This window comes from Vicia villosa, linkage group LG2 (genome assembly GCF_029867415.1).
Source record: "Vicia villosa cultivar HV-30 ecotype Madison, WI linkage group LG2, Vvil1.0, whole genome shotgun sequence".
Classification (NCBI taxonomy): domain Eukaryota; kingdom Viridiplantae; phylum Streptophyta; class Magnoliopsida; order Fabales; family Fabaceae; genus Vicia; species Vicia villosa.
The window spans coordinates 152662482-152687038 of record NC_081181.1 but is presented as its reverse complement, the minus strand read 5'-3'; the positions used below and the strand labels follow the sequence as shown (position 1 = coordinate 152687038).

The window sequence follows — 24557 nt, the reverse complement described above, 5'->3', positions numbered from 1 at the left end:
TGTCCAAAAGTGATGATGAGCAGGATGTGGATCCAATGCAATATAGGAGATTTATTGGATCGTTACGTTAATTAGCAATACACGGTCAAATTTGGCGTTTAGTGTCGGTATTGCGAGTAGATTCATGGAGAGATCAATTTGATCGGAGATAAGGACGATCGGAGGTCTACGACTGGTTATGTCTTTATGTTCGGAGGAGCTCTAATCTCTTAGTGTTTTAAAAAGGAACCTGCGGCGGTATTCTCTTCTTGTGAGGTCGGGTATATCGCGGCGTCGTTGTGTGTGGTCAGGCTGTGTGGCTTGTGAATCTGCTGGAAGAGTTAGGCAGCAAGGTGGAAGAAGTTGTCACACGCTTGGTTGATAACGTTTCAGCTACTAGTCTTGCTAAGAATCCTATAGCACATGGGAAAAGCAAGCATATTGAGATGTGTTTCATTACTTGAAGGATCTGGTGTGTGCTGGCCAATTGCGATTAGGATATTAACGAAACAAAGAACAAGTTGCAGATTTGTTAACGAAAGGTGTAACAAATGTGGTGTTCAAGAAACTAATGGCAAGTTTAGGCATGAAAAACTTGGAGCATTTGAATTAAGGTGGTGTATTGAAGTCCTGGATAATTCAAATGCATCATTGAAGCTTTTGAGATCGTTTCGTAGAAAACAGCTTATTGAAAAAACACTTCTGAAAGTTTGAAAAAACAATGTTGCGAAGAGAAAATCGATTCTGAGTTTGGAGAAATATTGTGCTTATTTCAACAACTATTTGTAAATCGGACTAATGTCTAATGTGCCTTATCCTCCTTTGTTTTCTTATGTTGAACATGTTTGTTTTTTCCATTGTCGAGGAAAATGGTCAAATGGCTTTCTAACAATCTAAAAACAATAATTGCCATTTTTTAATAAGATCTTGTATCTTTATCATTCATATACCTTCTTAAAAAGTAAGAACAACTTTAAGCGTAAAATTTCAAAGTTGAACAGCAATTATTTTTTTATAAAAAGAGTTTAAACCAAAAAAATAAAAGGAAATTTCTTTATGTAATAATATAGGGTGGAAAAGACTCCTAGTATTTCTAAAATACTCTTCACATATGTATATCTGAAGGTACCGTTATCACATTTTTATTTATTTTGAAAATGCATATTCGAAATCAGTTATTTTTAATTATTTTTCATTTAAACGTTGGATTTGAAATGTCAGGTATTTTTTCGGATATGCATATCCGAAAAAATCATTCAAAAAAAAATTGGAATATTAGTTAATTCAGATATGCATATTCGAAGTATTCCAATATTTAAAAAAATATTTTTTTTATTTTTAAATAATATTTATTTATAATATAGTTAGAGTGAGTCATAATTAATAAAGAATAATTTAAACACAAATTATTATAAATATAGAATAAAAATATTAAATAAAATTTTAATTTGTATAGGAATATTTTAATTTATAAGCATTATAATTTTTAATTTTTATATTAATTTTTTTAATTAACTTTATATGAGAATAATATGTTGATTTAAATATTTAATTAATTATATACTTTGTTAAAAATGATATATATTTAATTATATATTTTGATTAATATAATTAATTATAATATTAATACAATTGATTCATCTTGATTTTAATTCTTTAACAAATATTGAATTTTTTCGGATATACATACCAGAAAAATTCTAAAATAAAAAATTAGATTATTTCGAATGTGCATTTCCGAAGTCACCTCTTTCCCAAAAAGAAAAATATATTTAGATGTGCATATTCAAAATCACTATTTTTTATAAAAAAATATCTTCAGAGATATACTTTCGACATATATGAATATTTTGTAGACTTTACTGCGGGTATGTAAGAAAATATATGAATGTATAAAGAAATTTTCAAAATAAAATTACACTTCATTTGAGACTACAAAGTGATCAAACAACAATAATTGATAAAATTTGAGACTACCAAACAGTCAATAAGGTATCTATACACCTATTTGTTTTCATTAAGAATGACTCATGAACTTTCTAATATAATTTTGAAAGTTTAATCCACCTTCTTTTCTTTAAATATATTATCATACAAATTTATTTCATATTATAAATTTTTAGTTGTAATTAGTTAAATCATTAGATTAGTTATTAATAAATAATTAACATCTTCTTGATACTTTAACATATACTCCCTCCGTTTTATAATGGGTGTCCTATTTAAAATAAATTAGTGTCCCAAAATAAATGATATATTTCAATTTTTAATACACTTTTTCAACTTTACCTTATTAAGTTTTATCATTTTCAATACATGATAAAGATATTATAGTAAAAATAATATTCTCTTATTTTTATACTACCATTTTCTTAATTTGTGTGAAATAGTTTGTTGGATCACTAATTATGAGACGGATAGGGGTGTTCGCGGGCCGGTTTGGTTCGGTTTTGAGAGAATCCGATACCCAAACCAATTAAAATTACATGGATTGGTTTGGATTGGATTTATAGATTTTTGCGATAAAGCCCAAACCAAACCGAACCAAGAAACAACCGGTTGGTTTGGATTGGATTGATCGGGTAGATAAACAATACAAAAATATTTGAAAAAAATAATTTATTTATGAAAATTAATTTTTCATAATAATATAAATAAATAGAAATAAATAGTATCAATAGTGTTCAATTATAAATATTAAACTAGCACTTTTTCCCTAATAGATTAAAGATATCTAACAAGAACAATATCTAACCTAAAGACTTTTGAATCTATAACTAGTTACTTTAGTTAATATGATAATGAATGTGTTTCATAACTGTATGCTCAATTACCACGATACACTAATAGTTTTCTAATAACTAATTAAAATAACATAACTTATCCACATACAACATTTCACTTTTTTCTTGTTGAAGTTGAATGTTTGGTAGTAATTTTTATGGTAATTAATTATGATTGGTTTGGGTTGGGTTTGCGGGTAGAAAATTAAAAATCCGATGTCCGAACCAATTGTCATTGGATTTCATTGGTTTGGTTCGATTCTTGCCCGAACTGAAAAAATGTCCAACCCAAACACTATGGTTTGGTTTGGATTGCGGTTTGGTTCGGATTTACCCGAACCAATGAACACCCCTAGAGACGGAAGAAGTATCAAATAAGGATATACTAAGTGTTACCAATATTTTAAATAAAACTCTAGTGATTACTAGACGATGTTAGTTAGGAGTACAGTCGTATTCTCAAATTCTATTGGTGTCATGAAAGTCTAGATTTTGAGTACAAAAAAAAAAAAAGAATTTTTTAGGTCAAGAAAATCTTAAAAGTCTCAAATGGTCAAATTATCCTATTGCCGCGGTCAAAACAACTCAAATTTTTTGACAAAATTAATAGTCGTGTTTTTGAATTTAAAGGTCAAATTAAATATTTGATAGTAATTATATTTATTATAACTAATCTAATGATTTAACTAATTACAACTAAAAATTTATAAATAATTAACATCTTGTTGATATTTTTTTAGACTTACTTTTGACTTACAATCGAAGTAATTATATTTCAAATTTTCAAAGAAAATGTTACTCTTCCCTATTTACACGTAGATTTTATATTTTATTATCCACATAAATTATTTTTTTTACTTTTAATCTAACTATTTATTATTTTTGTTATATGCTTGTTTTTCTTTTTGTAAGACAAACAAATTAAAAATATATTTATTAGTAAGAAAAGATGAAAAACAAGAAATAAAAGAATAAACTTCAACCATTATCATCACAATTCCATAATCTAAATTAAAAAAAAAAAAAGTTAAATTTTAAATCAATTTATAATCCACCTCTAAAATAATAACATGTCCATTTTTGTTTTTCCTCTTCGAATTATTTCGCACTAATAGCATTACACTAAATAAAAAACCCTTTATTATAAAAAAAAGTAGTACACTTTAATTATTGACCCCGAGTAAATAAACAACAGATAGATACACTTCAACAAAATCCCAAAGAAATTCAATTTAATTCAAATTTTAAAACTTCAAATTGCAGAATTCAGTTCAAATGTCAAAAGTTTTATACAATAAAATATAAAATATCATTAAAAATAGGTTAATCCAATCCAAATAAATCTCTATTCTAGTACTAGGTTGGATTGAAACATTTTGTATGCAAATTCCAGGTAACAATTTTTCATTGAAAACAATACTATAATATGATATTTCAAGTCAATGCTTCTAATACTAATGCATTTACAACCCAAAGGATCTCAGAACTTATAAGAGAAGAGATCAATGTCATCATAATATAAACATTCAGTAAAAAATAATAATAATAATATAAATGAACATAACCTGATCAAAGAATAGATGAAACCTCTATACAGAGAGATATTACATATAAAGAACAAATTCTGATTTACAGGGGCTATATATGTGTGTGTGTCTTGTCCATATATATCAATCAACGTTGATATATATAAATACCAGATGTGTACCCTATCCACATTTTTAAGAATATGATGCAGCTAGCAGTGCTGCTCCAATGCCTGATCCATCTTCGGTGACATTTAGAGTTACATGCTTAGCAATATCTTCGCCCAGTATTTCGTTTAAAGCTTCATGCAAGTACTCCCTAAACAATGTATAGCTCGAGTATAATCCTCCTTCAATTGCCACAACTGTTCTTTTCATTTTTATATCACTCCTACTTCTTCCTCCTGTGATCCCACCACTCCCGTCACGGCCAATCTTCTTTAAGATGCCAACAATACCAGCAGCTGCTAATCGAGCAGCTCTACGAGTCACCACATCACACACCTTCACCACAATTTTTCTTGCTTTCAATGGAACATCTGGAATCTAAGACAGCCAAATACAAGATAAATTATTTTTAGAGTTGAGGGAAGGACATTCATTTAGGAGTCAAAAATATTGTGACTTATTTACCTCAAATGTGTCATTGAGGATTCTTGCTACTTCTATTAAGTCGGGTGAATCATCCTCATGCATAGCAGCCATCAAAGGAGTCCTGAAATGACATCAGAAAAAAGTTTCAAATCTAACTCGAGCAATCGAGCATGGAACATTGTAAATATCCAAGGAAATATATCATTCCCAGCCTATAACAATCGTTTTCATTGGGAGATTTTGCTCCATATCACCTCACATTTTGGAGGAAAAAACAAAGAAACTGGGCATTATAGTCAAGCATACATAGAATACAAGCATATCCCCAGCAAGAAAACGGAAGAGTGCATCATATCAAAAAGCATGCTATGAGATCAAAACAACATAATGGTACCCCAGCAAGATAATGGAAGAGTGCATCACATAAAAAAGCATCTATGAGATCAAAACAATACAATGGTAAGAATCTTAGAACATTAAAAGCAAAACACATAAACTGAGCATGTGCTAATATATCCCTCCACATCAACCTAATCTATAGAGAAAAAAAATCTTTAAACAGATAAAACAATAGTTAAACAAAAAAAATCCTAATACCACCAAGAGGATAAGAAAGAAAACAAAAAGAATCGAGCCATCATGTTTCACACACTAAAATTAAAGATGAATACTCAATGAAATTGAACTTGCAATATAACAAATAATTTAGTTAATATAGGGTGCATATGATTAAATAACAGAAATATTCAATATCAAACGAACACTTGGTGGGTTGTGATCTATAGCTTAGAAATGACAAAATCACCAAACATTAATATTGAAAAATAATTTAATATTTTTAAGAAATTGAATATTTTTCGAGGGTAGAATTAGGCTTTTGCAAAAGCTTTGTAAAACCGAGGTAAAGTTACGTCGGAAGTGGCAGAGAAAGATGATTAATATTGAAAATAATAGCTGCATAAATAGGAAGGTACAATGTACTGCAATTAGGAACTAATGAAGAATATAATTAAATATGACATATTGAAAAATGATGTGATTATGGGAATTGAAACCGAATACTGCTATTGCCTATTAGGAATTAATGATGAATATAATAATTAAATATGATATATTGAAAATTGATATAAGAGATTATTGGAATTGAAACCAACTTTGAAAAGTGATAAGATTATGAAAGAATTAAATAAGGGAATAAATAATGACCATAAAAATGAAATGAAGAGTCATTAATAAAATAAAATCTGCAAAAAGTTGGAAGGTCACGAATTAGAGACGTATCAGAAGTGTATCGCAGCCGTATCGGAATTTATTTTTTAAAAAAACAAATTCGAATACTCCTTCGATACGTATCGATGGTGTATCAGAGCGTATCGGCGCGTATTGGATATGACTCGACGGGAATTTTGAAGTATCCGTGCTCCATATGCAAACACATACGGCATCGGTATTGACTATTAAGTAAGTTTTGCTCGACATAGGACATACCTCAGTACGAAAGGTGTTGAAAGCTTGGTAGAAATAGGTCCAAACAACATATCCGACTCCAGTGACATCCTGAGAATGACTCTCCTCACAACATCACCGAGATACATTCCTGATATCATTTTCTCAAAACCCTGCACCCAAATCACCAAAGTTTTAGCGACGACAAAGGATAAATCAAGCAACAGAAGTCATTAGCAGCAGAACCTGACCTGATCATTTGGATTAGGGCTTTCAGCATCTAACTCAATGTCATATGGTGTTCTTGGTAAGTGAGACGACCAAAAGTTTCCCCATTCCATATTGACAACCTAAAAAACAAAAGAATTACAATAAGTTCATAACTAGAACTAGATCCCAAAAATAAAAATCAAAAATCAAAACTGAAAAGAGAGAACAATACCATGCGTCCTGATGTAGTAAGAAGACCCTGACACTTGATAATAGCATCAATTCTTTCCAGATAGCATGCATTAGTACCAGTACCAATAACTATTGCAGCAACAGTGTCTGGATCATGATAGTGTCCAACAGCTAATGTTCCAACAGTATCATTAACCTGCATAAAGTGAAGAGAAAAACATATATTAAGTAATATAGTGAAACAAATAGATTTATTTTACACAACACCAATTTTCCTCCATACCAAAATTAAGATGTTAAAAAAAAATAACTACACATATATAGAAATGGAAACCAAGACATAAATTTATCAGCAAGCTCATAAATCACAAGATAAGGATTCATTGAAGGTGGAAACAGCATAGAAATCACAAGATACCTTAATCACAGTTGGGTAAAGACTCTGTTGCTTATTACTAGTCACATTTAAAGAATTTTTTTGTTCTTATTTACTTGTCATTTACAAAATTTAACGCAACATTAATTATAGATTTGTTTAAAATACCCTTAGTTCGATGAATTGAAATAATAAATGATTAAGATTATTATATGAAAATGAGAAATAATAGTGTTAAGAGTAAAAACAATATTTATTGAATACATTGTTGAGTAAAAAGTTAAAAAATGATATGTAAAAGGAGCGGAGGGAGAACAAGGTAAGCATTACTTTCAAAGGGAAGAATTGGGTAAAAAAGAAACATATAAGACCTAACACTATAAGTTAATTCCTTACCAAGGTAATAATAGTGTTAAAGTAACAACATTTATATTGATGTGTAAACACTCAAAAAACAACACGTAAAAAGGAGCGGAGGGAGAATCAGGCAAGCATTACTTTCAGAGAGAAGAATTGGGCAAAAAAAGAAAAACATATAGCACCAAAAGAAACTAATTTCTTACCAAGGCAGCTACATGCACATCGAGGCCTTTTCTTACAAATGCTTCCTGCAAACACGCCACAACATCTCTTCCTACCTGACAACAAATAGTTTTTGTGTTGATATTTACATCATTATACTGAAAAACCAAGTGCAACTTGAACGGGATCTACGTATCGGTTTTGTAACTATTTAAGGAGGATAGAAGAAAATAGCCAATTTTAAAGATCAATTAGAAATATCAATTGACTGACCATATCTACAATGGAAAACCCTTTCGTCCACTTGATTAAAATTCCCGAGGAAACAGACATTTGTTTCATAGGAAAGGAGAATGTAAAGCCAAGTTCCCTTCTGTCCTGTGAAGAATTGGAACCATCTCCTTCTTTTGCAATGAATTCCTTTAACGAAGATGCGATAAAATCAAAGAGATCCTGCAAGCAAAAAATTCAATTTTATTTTATTATATGAAAAAGACGTTATCAGAACAAATAAATACTAGAGAGCACCAAAGTTTTAAAGTGCTTATCACGTCACCTCACTTGTGCTAGTCATTAGATGAGGGGGAATGGGTTGTCGCTCTACTTCATGCTCCAAGACAGGAGATGGTTGGCCACTTAAATGAACCCGCGTAACCCTAAAATTTGTTCCCCCAAGATGCAGCGCATAATATGGTCCTTTCTCAGTCCTGACCAAAAAAAAAAAACAAACCAATTTAACAAAGGGACTCTGAAATCAAAAATTGAAGTTACGATGTTCATGAGTGTTGTTGATAACACGTATGAGCATCACCATTGTTTGGTAAAGAAAAAGAATGCATTAACTGCAATGTATGCTCATAGTAGCAAACCCAGATCCAAAGGGTGAATCTTCTAGATTCCGTAACGCTCAAAGCAGATATAAACAAAATTGCACAGCTAGAACCAACAACTCTTGGTGCGTCATTTGTCGCGTGCCATAGCGTGTTAAATGCCAACATAATAAATAGCTGTCATAGACTCGGCTGACAGTTTGACACATGGTCCCTCCCAACACCAATCTAAACACGCAATGTATCAATTGTTCTAGAAGCTTACGAATCAGCTTATTATTGAAACAAATCATACATTAATTTTCTAAAGTACACTAGCCGACAGGAGCGTCAATTGGCGCGTGCCATAGCGTGTTAAATGCCAACACAATAAATAGCTGCCATAGACTAAGCTGACAGATTGACACAAGGTCTTTCCCAATCCCGACTCCAATCCAAATACGCAATCTATCAGTTATTCTAATAGCTTACGTATCAGCGTATTATTGACACAAATCATGCATTAACCTCCCAAAGCACGCTAGCCGACAGGCGCGTCTAGAGCGTGCCATAGCGCATTAAATGCCAATACAATAAATAACTGTCATAGACACAATCGACACAGTGACACATGGTTTCTCCTAACACCAATCCAAACACGCAATCTATCAATCATTCTAGTAGATTAGGAATCAGCTTATTATCGACACAAATCATGAATCAATACCCAAAGTACACTAGCCGACAGGCGCGTCCATAGGCGCGTGCCATAGTGCATTAAAAGCCAACACAATAAATAGTTGTCATATACTTAACCGACAAAGTTACACCTGGTCTTGTTCAACACCAACCCGAACACGCAATCTATCAATCATTCTTACACCTTCCAGATTAACTTATGAATGAATACAAATCATGTTTCACTTTCACAAAGTAAATCAGCCAACATCCATTTATTGAATGTCCAAAGAAGATTTTGCATCAACAAAATTTAACAATTTCATAATTAAAATGTCTTTCTGATACATCAAAAATCAAAACCACATCCAACAGAAATAAAATGCACACAACTATGAACTAAGCGTAAAATGAAAGAAAGCATCAATAGACAACAGACACAGCTATGCGTAGAAATCACAAAAATTTCAAACGCCAGAAAAACAAAAACATCAAAAATAAGACATGTAAAACTTGAAAACAACCTCTGAAATGACAGTGAAGAAACAAAACGGTCAGCATTTTGAAAGCAACAGCTGAATAGTCAAAAGAATCAATCACATCAGCAACTAATTAAATTCAATAGCACAGTTAAGAAGACGGAGTAAAAAAAATCAAAGTCGAAAACAATTACCCATTGGGAAGATTATCAACATAGGTAAGAAGCATTTTGAGCTTAGAACCACCTTCCGATGCCAAACCAGCGTGCATCTCCACCGCCATAGCATCCACCACCTGCCTCAACCTCCCAACACTCGTATCACAACCTTCCTCGAGCTCCTTCAACACATTCGCTACTTTCTTCCACTTCCTTCTACTTTTCACTCTCCTCCCAACCACAACCGCAGCTACTGCACACGCCGCCACAGCCACCGTCACCGTCACTCCCACAACCACTCTTCCCATTTCACCGATCGATCAAACTACATCCGAAACGACGCCGTTTCCCAACTCTCCTTCGATTTCCGACCGCAGCAAAACGTCGCCGTTTTAACATGCACGCAACCAAGCACTTTAAAAAGAACTTAAAACACTTGAAAAATAATTAAAAAATAAATAAGATTAAGGTGAAATGATGAATCTCCGGTGAAACGGGAAAGTCGCCGGCGATTTAATTTTCCGGCGAAAGTGACGCGAAAAAGTGAGAGAGTGAAAGAGAGAGAAAGAAAGAGAGAGAGAGGCGGCTGAGAGAGAGGACTAGTTAGGAATTAGGAAGGAGTGTTGGAAGAAGAACCGGTATAGTAACTTTTTATAAGAAGGATGAAAAGACAGATTTGCCCTTAGACAAGTATGGATATTACGGATTTGTCACGGTATCTCTTCACGATCTTTTTACCGTTTATGACAGATTTTGAGGTTAATGACAACTTTGACTTGTGCTCTTCTTTTTCGTTCATTCTCTTTCTACGTTCTATATCCCCAACCATCTATCTATCTATTTTTCACAACAAAAAAATAATAATAATCACATGCAAAATACGCTCTTTTTTTATTTATTTATTTGTTTATTTCCGAATTTATTATCAATCCGTATCACGTTTGAATATTTTTAAAGCGATGCCAATTCTATGAATATTTACACTACTGTATTATTATTAAGAATAAGAATGAGAATGATACGACTTTGATAAGAAGAGAATAATAACAGTAATAAAACTATTAAAGGAAATACCTATATTATTCTTCTGCTTCTTTGTTATACCCGTTTTTTAATTATCAAAATTTAGAATATTAAAAATCATTACCATTTTTATATTTAATAACTCGTTTTTTATTCATATTCAGTATATAATTTTTGTATATATTCGTAGGATTAGAAATTGTGTCAAAATAAATGTATTTAAAAATTCAACATTCCTTAATTATTGTTAAGAATTAGTAAAAAAATTATTTTAATATTCTTTATTATAATTTAACTAGTTTTAGTATTTACTTCCTAATAAAATTAACATTTATAATTTTTAAGTAATTGAGAAATTCAAATGGTTAATAAATCATACATAAGCACAAATAGTTTAAAACAAATGGTTAATAAATTCAGGGTTTGAATCTTGGCAGCAGCATTTATTTGTAAATAAATTGTTGATACTTATAAATAAACAATTTTTTTTTAAAAAAAAAATTTAAAACAACTCATTCCGTACTAAATTATAAGACATTTTAGAAAAAAAAATTAAAATTATAAATTATTTTATAATTTCAATCCAATGTTAATACAATTTTTTTCAATTTATGTATTACTCTTTCTTTTTCATACTTTATAATTTTGCTTTTCAATATAATTTTGTAGGATATTTTTGTAAAATTATACATTATTTCACTTTTACATAAATTAATAATTACATTTAATTTATGTAGAATGTTTAAAACGGCTTATAATTTAAGATGGATGTAATAATTTACCGTCTATTTTTTTTTTATTTTAAAAAGAGGCTTGGTAAAAATACATTCATATTTTATCTTTTTAAAGGATTTAATTGATCCAAATAAAGGTATTTGCGGTGTGTTATAAATTAACTTAAAAGGAAAAAACTAGTTTATTCAAAAATAAAACAATATGTGATTTAGTTTAATTTTGAATGGTTAATTTAAAAAAATCTAATCCATTTTAATTGTGTGCAATTTATTTTAAATCACTTTTTAAATATTTATTTTATAAATTATTAATATTGTATTAGTATTAATATTATAAATATGCAGTAAAATACTATGTTAGATGTAAAATATAATATATAATACATTAATATCAATAATAGAGAGAGATGATAATCATTGATTATATTTCTACATATATAATAATAAATGAAATAGATTAAATTAAACTAAAAGCCAATATTTAAAAAATTAAATCAGAAAAATAATATATTAATTTAATCTATAGTACGAATAAGAAATAAATTACTAAAATGTACTCTGGTTCAATATGTTTAAATTTTAAAATATACTTTGGTTCAATTTGTTTCAATTTTCATAAGTTGACATTTTTAATCTTATACAATTTTTGAGATAAATTTGATATTTTATTTTCAAAAAATAACTATATTGGTTGATGGTATATTTCATATGATTATTTAGTTTTAAAATTTAATCGAATACTCATTTTGATTTATAATATTTTTTAATAATACTAATATTATTTATCATAGTATGCATATAATATAATATGCTTTCCTTTTATTACTAACCTCCTCCATAAGGTGCAAGGGAGATTATTTTTTCTTATAAAAATAAATTATAAGGCATAGCAACATAATCTGTATATGCGGGTATTTATCTAAATCTGTGTGTAATTTGACAGGAAAATCAGTTTTAGTTAGATTTAGATTTGAAAATATAGGAACGGGTTGAATAATAAAGACATTAGTAATAAATACAAGGGTTAATAGTTGTTTATTCTCTGTAATATGAGCGTGTTTTATTTTATCCCCTACCGTTGTTAAAGGCGGATTTTGGCAACAGTTTTTTTGAAAAAACCGTTGCCAAAAAGTATGGAGGAGGAAAAGCAAAATTCGCTAACATTACAGGGATTGAATTACTATTAACCCTAAATATAATAAGTAATTTTTAAAATTATATAATATTTTTTATTTTAATTATAAAATATATGAAATTTATTAATTAATTTCTTAAATGATCATCTCCCAATTTAGGATCGTTGAACTGTTAAGTCAATTCAGTTATATATATATATATATATATATATATATATATATATATATATATATATATATATATATATATATATATATATATATATATATATATATATATATATATATATATATATATATATATATATATATATATACGGGTTCGAAAAAAATTAATGAATTACAAGTATTTTAAAAAATATTTATCAAATTTATATAATTTAGAAATTAAATTGAAAAATAATTTTTTTTTTTAAAAGGTTAATAGTCTAATCCTCTATCATTTCATTTAGGTAAGCAATATGTTATATTATTGTTTGTCTTTATAAATATTTCATCTCATTAAAATGATTTTTTTAGTCACATACATAATACAGTTTAGATCATAAAATATTGCAGAAATATGTAATACATTAAAACATGTGTTTGAAGTTGTAATAATTTTTTACTTTTTAATATTACAGTCTATGAGTTTTGAATCTCGTTAATTAATCTATTAAATAATCGCGCAGAGATATCTAATTGTAAGAATGTAGATTAAAGACAAACAAATTTTAAGACTATAGTATTTCATTTAAATTTATGATGATAACAGCTCATCTGATCGATACACATTTTCAATGTGGGATACTGTCCATTGTGTTAGAATTGTACGTAGTCATGTAAATGGGTTGTCCTACGTGTATTGATCTTTTTGGAGTGGGGCAAATGTTTTCACTAAGATGTTTGGTTTGAAATAATAATGTCTTGTGTGTACTAGGATTAATTGTGAAAATATAGTTAATTATTGAATAGCATGGGCAAGGTATATGGAAAATGAGATGCTATATTGCTTCTCTAGTAATCTCTGTGGTCATACACCTCAAATGTTTATGGTGTAAGTATTATATTAAATATGCCAGAAAAGCATGCATCGTTTACAACAAAGTTCAACACACATAGCTGGCATTGATTTATATTATTTGTTTTCTTCTACCCACCCTTCTAATGTGTACATTTACACATGTGTGTGGTTGTTACTTACTTTGTCATGATTACTGACTTTTGAAATATAAAAGGTTAATTAGGATTTTTTTTTTTAATAAAAGAATGTATGCATATTCATTTTAGGATTAGGAGTCTTATATTTATGATCGGATGTAATATTATTTTTATCTTAAATTTTTTAATAGAGAGATTAATGTGCTAGATTTGGTTGAATCTTGCATTCGTCTCTCAAAATTTGAATTTTAAACCAACAATTTCTATGTATCTAACTTAAACTAGTTGAAATGTCCTTTCTCTTTTGACCCGTGTTTGAATCTTGTCAAATTTAAAACTTGAGATGTTGGAATTCCCTACATTGCCTCCATGGAATATATAAAATAATAAAAATCAATTTTATTATAATTAAGATAATAAATCAACATTAATTAGACAATAAAAAATGGCGGGTTGGGTTGCGATTTTAGGCCCACCGCTCGCCAAAGTCCACCCGTCAAAACCCGGCGCCCGCCATAGCCTGTCCCGCCAATATCCGCCGTCCGCTAAAGTCCGTCCCTCCTCCAAAATTCTCTCTTTTTTAGTTAATTCTAGTAATTTCAATTCTGGATGGTTTTTTTATATATTTATTTGTAAATATATGTAATACTTTTTTAAGTAAAATTTGTTAAAAAGTTGCTTTTATAAAAAATTGTTTTAAAAAATTAGTGAAAATTTAATTAAAAAGTAAAAAAAAACTATTAATTTATTAAAAAATGAGGAAAAAAATATAAATAAAATTAAGCGGGCAAGTCCGCCGCTCGCCAACCCGCCATCTTGGCGGGGCAGGCATGATTTTTGTGCTCATTTCACTCGACGGGTATGCCCTCCCTGCTCATTTTTTGACGGGCTTAAGGCGGGGCGGGCAGTCCGTTTTGCCACCCCTAAATAATATAGTTAAATTACTAAAATTAAATTTCATACTAATAGTAGATTAAATAAATGTTGTAATATTTATGTTGTTGTTATAGTGAAAACATAAACTTTGATTTATATAGTAAGCTAGCTATACACTATAAATTAAGAGAATCACATTGCAAACAAATATATATTTTAATTTCATGTCCTTATTATTATTATTCTTTAATTCCACCAGAATAATTTTTCATTTCATATTTATGTTTTATTAAATAATTCCACAATTCTCCACCTCAATTATAACTTGAAAAATACTTAGCAAGTTTAATTAATGTTAGAACATTCTTGCCGCTACCGCGAAAATCAACAGAGTCGCCACTAACATATTTATCCTGAAAAGGAAGGGAATGCCAGCAAACCACAAAACAAAACAACGGTCTCACAACCAGAGAAGAGGGTAAGGGAGTCGGTTACGCAAGGGGAAGGTGTTAGCACCCCTCGCGCCCATCGTACTCGATGGTATCCACGCTTTTGTCTAAAATTATGGGTGTGTAACCAAACTGCGCTAATCTGGACTAAGATGCATGCAAAATGTAGGGAAAAGAAAGAGTTATACTCGCACGAGCCCTACCCCGCTGCCTACGTATCCTTTTTGAGGAATCAAAGGTACCGTAGCTCGGCTAATTAGTTTCTGTTTGTTTTGTGTTTTTTAGGTGAACGAGTTACATTCGCACTCCGCTGCTCGACCTTTGGAGACTTAAGTTGGGAATGGAGCAGAAATAACAAGCTCTTAAGAAAAAAAATCAAAAAATGTGGTTTGTGTTTTAAAGAATGCATGAGGAAAACCTAAGCTAACGGGGGAAAGCTTGCTACCTATGTTATCATACAAAGGGTACAAGTCTAAACTAAAACTAACAACCTACGAGGAAAAGCGAAAGGCACACAAGTATATCACACAAACGAGCTCCGCTCGTAAAGCAAACAAAACCACTGGCACTGGTCGAGTAGTAGGAAAGCGGTCCCGCCATAGCCAAGGGGAGCAAATCACCCGAGTCAACCAAGCATTACACCTCGCGAAAATGATCGGGCCATAGACAAAAGGAGCGAGTCCCTCTCAGCAACCAAGCTGACAGAGATCTAAAAGGAAAATGGTGCGTGCGTACACCGAGCATCAACATCGAGCGACGCGAGCTATAGGAAATGTGGGGGTCCGGTTGCATGAACCCTTTTCCTAACATACTCGATAACAAGATCTTGTGCTAGTTCAAAAGCAAACCACGTGTAGCGTGCGCATAATGAACGGACTCGATGAGACTGGGCGGGGGTTGATTGCTAACCCTTTCCGCATGCCTTCCATGAGGACTTAACAGAGTGCCATCTAGGTCTTATTACACCGTGACTCCCTGCCGCAAAGCACAAATATAAACACACCAACAAAAACAGAGCCTCTTTTGAGGGCTTGGTCAGATGCATGCCTAAGTCCTACTTCCCATGTTAAAGGATGATGCGATAAAGCGATAAAGTGTGAGAAAAACAAAATGAAACGGGATCAATACCAAACGAATTATGATCCGTAAACTGTAGCGAAGAGAGCAAGGAAACTAAGGATCTCGCAAGCGAGCTAGCAAAGCAAAAGCAAATAGTCAGCACACCGATTAGCCATGAAAACACACAAAGGTCGACATGCGCGTCGAGCATAATCCCAATACACCTGCAAGAGGAACAAGCAAACCAAGCAAACAGATATAAAGTAATAGGAGCGTGTCTCCCATATGATAACACGACATGAGTGAATGAAATCGTGTCCCGCCAATGAAGCGGAACACTCAAGTAATAAGCATCGATCGGTATCTATCCAAAAGCCTCGCACACTAGCAAACAAGTTAGAGATAACAAACATCGCAATCGGAATTGTGTTATTACATTCTAATCTAAGAGAGAACAAATAACTAATGCAAACATGAAATAAACAACAAAATGTCAAGGGGAGACACAAAGATGAATAAACCACAATCAATCAATACCAATCACCTCACAAGATAGCACATTTCACAAGCTTTCCAACGATATAAAGAACGTGCAAATCGGAGTTACGAGTCAAAAGATATGAAAGATTGAAGTTAGGAAGTAAAACAGAGCAAAAACACAGCTTTATGTCGACCTACCATCAACCTAGGTCGACCTAAATGGTCCAGAATCAAAGAAAACAGCTCCAGGTCGACCTAAACTCATCCTGGGTCGACGTACATGGTCCAGAATCAAAGAAAATAGCTCTAGGTCGACCTAAACTCATCCTGGGTCGACCTAAATGGTCCAGAAGCGCACAAGAAGGATTTAGGTCGACCTAAACTCATCCTGGGTCGACCTAAATGGTCCAGAAACAAACATGAAGGTTTTAGGTCGACCTAACTTCAGCCTAGGTCGACCTACACAGGCAAAAACTGCAAAAAATAGCTTTTCGAGAAAACGAACACAATGCGATCCATCACCAATGGCCACCAAACGAACAACAATACGACATGCAATTTTAAAAGCCAAAATCATTTACATTGTGCAACATGTAGGATTCAATTCATGCATGAACATTAACATTGAACGATAAACAAACAATCGACGCGTCGGTGTTGCAACATGAGCATAAATTAGCAATTATGAGCATCGAAAGCAAGATCAAGCATTCACGATTAATCTATGACTTCACATATCAATGAGTGCACAATTTAAACACCTTGTGAACAAACATTTCATGCTTTGGAAAATATAAACAATAGCAACGAGTCGACACGCGACATGCCAACAAAACATGAACAAGTATGATGCAAGTGATGAAGAGAGATTTCGAGCAATTATAGATTTGCCTATTATCACCAAGTAACAACCTCTGTGAATTCCCACTCAAAAATCTCAATTAAGCATTTCAACAAACTCTTATCATGCAAAAACTATATAACATATGCATTATGAACACAACATTAAGGTTAATTCGTCACCGAAACTCAAATTGATTCAATTAAGCACAATAGTCATGTATCATCAATCAACTACTCATTATCCCATGCTAGAATTCAAAATTAAGCACAAACTTTTCACACACTCAAATGACCAAACACTTAGCATACGATTTCTTGTATCATAAGCAAAATGCATGTATCATCAACAACAATTCACTGGTAAATCTTTAATTCCATCAAATAATCAAGATCTACACGAATTAATCAATCAACAAGCAATTATCATCATCAATTATCATAGATCCGCCATCCACAATCAAAAATCATCATGATCAATGTCGAATTAAGCAACAAAATCAATGATATAGCAAGGTTTGTAGTGAATTTACCGGATCAAATGAAGAGAATGAGATCGGATGAACACGAACGCGAACACGAACGAAATCCAAGAGATGAGAGGGAGAGAGTGGCGCGTGAGATCCAAGGGAGAGGGAGAGAGATGCAATTTCCTTCAATCGTAGGAGAAGATCTTGATTTGTGCTTTGATCTTCATTTGTTCTTGAGATTTGATCTTGAATTGATGAAGATTGATGAAGTTTTTGTGAGTTTTAGTGGTTTTGGTCCAAGAAAATTGAGAGAGAATTGAGAGAAAGTGTTTTTTATCTTTTGGGTGAAATTGAAGTTATGAGAGAATGTGAAGAAAAATGACTTATATAGTATGAGTGGGGAAATGTCCAAAACGCCCTTAATTATCTTTTTTTGGCTGGTTTTCGAGGAAATGTGATTCAGCATGAAATTCTGAGACGAGACCAACATCCACTCGAAGATGACTAAATTTGTGACTCATAGCCGCGAGGATCGTCTCAATCCGATGAGTGATGAAGAAATTATGCGCGTTTGAATGGCGAGAAACGCCGATTCATCTTGCACGATTGTGCAAAATTTTGTGAATACCGCTCAAAGAATTCGATAAAACTCCATCTTCGGCTCAAAATCTGAACAAGCATGTGTGACGAAGAATCGAAGCTAACGAAATTTCTGAGAGAATGCCTCCGGAATGGACTTCGTACAATAAAAATCGAAGAAGTTATGAATTTTCAAACTTGTTACGACATACCCGAAAATACACTTTTCACCGAAAGATTACAACGTTTTTTAAAATGCTGGGAATTTTCAGTACATAATTGGTCGACGGTCCGAACATATGAAATCTTGGTAATAATGGCACGGAGCTCCAGTTAAAATTTTGAGCGAATCCGACTAGCGGATTATGAGATATGAATTTTCTGAGATCCGAAACCCTACATTCAACACATTTTTTTCTCTATAAAAATCTAAGTAATTTGCCAATTCGACCACTTTCCTCAAAGAATTGGCTTCCGAGCCAAACACGGAAGTTGTAGATATCGTCGAAACAATTGGATTCTCGCGGGAATTCAGCTCATATCACTTTCCGAATAAGACTTGTGAATTTTCTCGTATTTTCGCTGTATAAACCATCCTCACGTCATATTTCCTTAAAACCATGAAAACTCTTTATTATTTTTCTTCTTTTTTGAACGACGAAATAAATGTCTTGGATAACTTATAGCTTAAATAAATAGGGCAAATTTTGGGGTGCAACAATGTTACCTAACACAACCTTGATTGACATGTTTGCGAGATTCTCATTATTATGTACCTTTATTAGAGAAATATTACTAGCTTTTATGACACCGCGTACAAAATGATATCTAAGATCAATATCTTGGGTACTAGCACGATGAACATGTTTTTTTAGCCTAGTTAAGCATACCTTGGTTGTCATAATTAGGTGTGACAAAACGAGTCCGGTCTGTTGGCATTCTCGTTTTTCTTGCATTTTTTTAAACTCGATCAAGGTTTTAGGCATGCACCATCTAATTGCCCTTCTCGCCTCATTTTGTGGGCTTTTGGGTACGCGGACATTTACATAAATTTTGCAATTTTTAGGTTTTAGGGGCGCAGTTCCCGTTGGGCCAACCCTGCCCTTATTTTTTCGTGGGATGAGCCAAGCTTTTAGCCCCGTACCCTTGACAATATCCGCTTCATCCCTTTTTTTGCAGTTTTTTTGTGGCACAGGGTTAAGCGGGATGGCATGCCCATATTCCACCTCTAGTCACTACTCAGATCCATATATTCTTGCTTAATTCCTGAATTATCTATAAGACATCATAACCATAATGCTTCTTTCACTCTCTGTTACAACCATGTATCCGACCTCCGTAGTAGATAACGCCAATATAGTTTATAACATTGATCTCTAACTAACTGGAGCACCATGTATTTTAAAGACGTAATCAGTAGTATATCGTTGTGTATTTAGATCACCAATGTAATATCACAATCAACAAAGTCATTCAACTGACATGTATCTCCATAAAAGCACAAACATGTGTCATTTGTACTCTTTAAGTACCTTAAAATCCACTTCATTATTTTCCAATTTTTTTTAGATCCACCATGATTTATTGACAACATTAACCACTTATGAAATATTTGGACGTGTACATATCATGACATACAATGAATTGCTAATTGCACTAGTGCAAGAAACATATTCCATGTATGTCTTATCTTTCGTGGTAGCGGGGATTGTTTAGTAGATAGTTTAAAACGTGGATCCAATGGAGTCGCCACTAAATTAGCACATTTCGTCCAAAATCTTTCAATAATATGTTCGATGTATCCTTTTTTACTCAAGAACCATTTTTATTTGATTTTTCTCTTCTAATCTTCATAATAATAGTATATTTCTTGGTAACTCATAAGCCTTTTGTCTCAAACTCTTTATTATGTTGAGTTTTTAAATTATCTATGTATTAACACTTCCGTTTTTTATTTATTATGATTTTTATGTATTTATTTAATTATGAGATAATATTAATTAAATAAAAGTGGGTGATATGGGTGTGTAACCTTGAGGTGAGAGTGTGGAGAGTAACTAAAGGTTCATAGAGTTAGATTAAATTATTAGAGTTTATTTTAATCATTAAAATAATAGTATTTTATTATATTTATTTAAATAATTAGAAAATAAATAGTTCGTGGACTAAATTGAGAATTATGAAGCATGGAAGGGAGGAATGTGCAAGGGGATAAAAGTTTGGGGTTAGAATTATAATTATTAGAAGACTATCCTAATGATATAAATTAAGATCCTAACCTAGTTTAAGGGTTTTTTCATCAATACATAGAAACTTTGGAAAAGAGAGAAAAAGGCTAGAGGCAATGGGAGAATTTGGGGCTTTGGTGAGATGAGAACACTCAAACCAATTTAGATGCAGATATCTTACTAGGAATTGAGGTAAGGAGAGAATTGATTTAATAATGGGTATATATATAGTCCTTAACCTCCCATAGGGTTTGCATGGTTAAGTATGTTTTATGATAATTGCATGTGAACGTGAGATTTGATAATCAATTGGTGTTATGATCTATTTTTCATTTTGAAATTTGTGAGAATTGGTAGGTATGATGTCATGATGTTTCATGTTGTAGAAATTATCCATTGTTGACTTTGAAGGTTTGGAATCATGATATAAGTGGTGATTAAATGTTGATTTTACACGATAACTGATAGGAATAGGTTGTTTGATAATGACATATTAATTCTATGACGATTCTAATTAATTTGAGGACCTGGATAGAAAATCAGAGTTCATAATTGAACTCCATGCAGAAAATGAAATTATATCTTTTGTAGGTTCATGATGGACGCCATGTGTAACACCCTTTTAAACTCACATGAAATTTACAAATAATTTAATTAAAAATCACCACAAAATGGTGTCACACTATATACAAATAACACATCGACCAATCCTGCTCTGTAACACGGGTTACAACAATAATAGTAATATTTATAACATGCACATTTGTTGTATTCATGCAACTTCAAAATTTAATTAAAAAAATCGCAGCAGAATCATCATCCATGGAAATCTTCAAATTGTCAAATTCATAACATGATAATCTCATAAAAGAACTAGGCACACAATTATTCCAACTACTAAATCCTTGCAAAATCATCACATAATAGTGATATAAAAACTAAATCAAGTGTTCTCAAACCGATGTTACATATTAGAGCAAGACACCTCTAAATTAATGAAAACTACTAAAAAAATACTCTAATGAGCTAACTTCCTTATTTCTGCAACTACTCCTGAGTATCTACATGTTACCCACGTAGTGGCAACATTCAAACAGAAGAGGTGAGTAATCATAATTAATTATAAAAGGTATAAAAGAAAACTAAACTTGTATAATTATAGTCTATAATTCACAACATCGATACAACATATACTCACACATTCGTTCATCATAAATATCACACATACAACTATCATCATAGAATTCATCATAACACACGTCATCAACAAAATTATGCAATGTTATATAAAATGTTACGTAAATGACTCTGACTCAAGGCATGTGCTACCAATTATGAACACCCGGTTCCTTTCCCTCTATGATCCCCACCATATGATATATTCCCTATTGGAAATAGTGCACATCATGAAACACTACCATCATCATAGTAACGCTTCGCTGCAATCCCCGGACAAGGAATTCTAACTACTCTCACTCGATCTGTCACCATAGGACGAGGCCACATCATTAATAGAATCGAAGTTCCCTTTTGGATCATTTGATCACCTCTGTATATAACTGTTTTTGAGTTAATATATCTTCCTTAATTCAAAAAAACTTTGTTCATATTTTTTGATTTTTCATGTCAATTATCTCTTAGGCATTTTAACAAACACCTAAACTACAACAATTAGTATCCACAACAATTATCAATTCAATTCACCAATTCACACTTCAATTATCAAAATCCTATATCAATTCACTAAAATCAAGTAAGGAGATGTTAAAGAATTTACGTATCGAAGCTAAGAGTTGATCGGAAAATAAATCTGAGAGAAGAGAAATCAAAGCGTAAATCGGAGAGGGAGTAGAGATCGAGAGAGACTTGAGAGAGATGAAGATCTTGAGTTCTGTTCTGGGATCTTGAATCTTGATGAAGAAGTTGTTGGAGATTGTTGAAGTTGTGATGAACTTGATGAAGATTGAAGAACAATTGAGAGAATTGGGAGAAAGAAGATTTTGATCTTTGAGAGAGAGAGAGAGGGAGAGAGAGAGAGAGAGAGAGAGAGAGAATATTTTTAGAGGTTTTTCGTGATTGGTCAATTATTAGAGAGTTATGAGACAAATGGGAATATATAGTATGGGCCAAAGTGAGTGGTTTGGACTAATGGGCCTCAAAATAATCCAAACAAACAGTGCAGAATTTTATTCAGTCAAACCTCGACACGTTCAAGTCAAATTCGCAGGGGGCTCTGTGCGAAATTTGGGATCGGGCCGATAAACAAATACGCATATGACGTCAATAACAATTGTGTGTCGTGTGCCATAAAATGAGCCTAATCGGATAAAAAACGAAGGAGATATGAATTTTTGAATATTCGGCGGTCGACATAAAAACAAACAGCACTGTGTTAGGTGTCTCTGCCAATCTTTAGCACGTCTTCACGCAAAAAATGGTATTGATCGGGTCAGAATCTGGACTTGCACTTCAAATTAAAGTTGTAGATCTCTGAGTCAATGACGTGTAAAAAGATGAGCTTAATCGAATAAGAAAAGACCGAGTTATGAATTTTCTCGTGAAACAACTATCAAATTCGAATTTCTCTTTTCGGTTCAGCCACTTCGTTTTGCGAAATAAACAAAAAATGAAGGTCTTCATAGCACCGTTCGGACTCGGGCTTCAAATCAAAGTTATAGATAATAACACTTATGATCTCGTGTAAAAAAAGTAGCCTGATATGATAAAAATCGACAGAGTTATGATATTTGCAAGATTGAGAATACGATGGAACACATCACAAAAATCTCTCGGTGTATCCCACTTTCAGAGGCCTTCTGGTCAAAATTGAATCTCGGGCAACTAATACGGCATGAAGATGGCATCGAGACAAAATTTTGGGCATCGTAACAACATCAATATCACATTCCAAACTCGAGACGAAGCTTTTGGTATATGGCTCACTTCAAAACAATATTTCTGGCAGAAGTTGTGAATTTTTGAATATCCGAAGACAATGAAACTATAAATTCAAATTTCATAAACAATTAATTCCCGCAACTTTCCTTTACGAATTGGCTTCTGGCCCCAGACACGAAAGATGTATAGAAGGACGAAACAGTCCAAACCGTGCGGGTACCAAGCTTATACGGCCTTTCAGTCGGAAGCTGCAAATTTTGCATTTGCACCGTAAAAATAAACTTTCACACCAAACTGTTTTGAAACAAAGGAAACTCTTTATTATTTCCTCTTGCTTTTCGAACGACGAAATAAACGCCTTCCATAAATTATAGCACAAATGAAGAGGCAAATTTTGGGGTGTAACAACAACGTCTAAGATCTGAGCTTGAACATGTTCGCCAACTTTCAGATGAAATCAGAGCTCTTTTGGAAAATTTGAGATTTCAAAACCAACTTCGTTGAAAACTATAAATTATCTGTTAATGACAGATTGTGAGTCACTGTTGAACCTTCTTGATTATTTCACCATCATTGAGCATCCTATGAATTTAGGAAACCATAAAAAGATCTATATAGGAGCATAGCCAGATCCTTTGGAATTTGCCAAGAATGATGTCCATATCATGGCGGATATCCTTCAGAAAATAGTTTGAAATGTTTATCGCCTAGATATTTTTGTGTGACCCAGAAAAGTTTTACCGAAGTTCTACAGTGGGGGCCAAATATTATTGCAAAAAAAATCACCTGGTTAATCTTCTTGAAGCTAGCCAGGAGGAATCACAAAAGGATAAGAAAGTTGATATCTAATGGATTTTTGGAAAGATGAATGACCACCATTGTTGGTGATCCAA

At 32.3% G+C, this 24557-nt stretch overlaps 1 protein-coding gene across 2 annotated transcripts; it reads right to left on the bottom strand.

Annotated features, from left to right (window-relative positions):
- Nucleotides 1-4328: 4328 nt before the first annotated feature.
- LOC131652507 (hexokinase-3-like) lies at nucleotides 4329-10385 on the bottom strand. Of its 2 annotated transcripts, XM_058922366.1 has the most exons (10): nucleotides 9789-10385; nucleotides 9640-9690; nucleotides 8185-8335; nucleotides 7902-8081; nucleotides 7670-7744; nucleotides 6771-6926; nucleotides 6580-6678; nucleotides 6371-6501; nucleotides 4922-5003; nucleotides 4329-4834 (listed from the first exon to the last, which is right to left on the bottom strand). In XM_058922366.1, exons 1-10 carry the CDS (start codon nucleotides 10058-10060, stop codon nucleotides 4484-4486), a joined length of 1548 nt encoding a protein of 515 aa, XP_058778349.1. In that variant the 5' UTR covers nucleotides 10061-10385; the 3' UTR covers nucleotides 4329-4483. The 2 variants fall into 2 exon arrangements, with proteins under 2 accessions (XP_058778349.1, XP_058778350.1); XM_058922367.1 differs by lacking the exon at nucleotides 9640-9690 and having other exon boundaries at nucleotides 9789-10384.
- Nucleotides 10386-24557: the final 14172 nt, after the last annotated feature.

What these genes read in the sequence shown, in the direction of transcription:
- LOC131652507 (XM_058922366.1), bottom strand. Translation starts at nt 10,060, where the DNA reads ATGGGAAGAGTGGTTGTGGGAGTGACGGTGACGGTGGCTGTGGCGGCG. An exon ending in ATGTGCATGTAGCTGCCTTG is followed by an intron (nt 6,927 to 7,669) that starts GTAAGAAATTAG and finishes CACTTTATGCAG; the next exon opens with GTTAATGATACTGTTGGAAC. An exon ending in TCAACACCTTTCGTACTGAG is followed by an intron (nt 5,004 to 6,370) that starts GTATGTCCTATG and finishes ATGTCATTTCAG; the next exon opens with GACTCCTTTGATGGCTGCTA.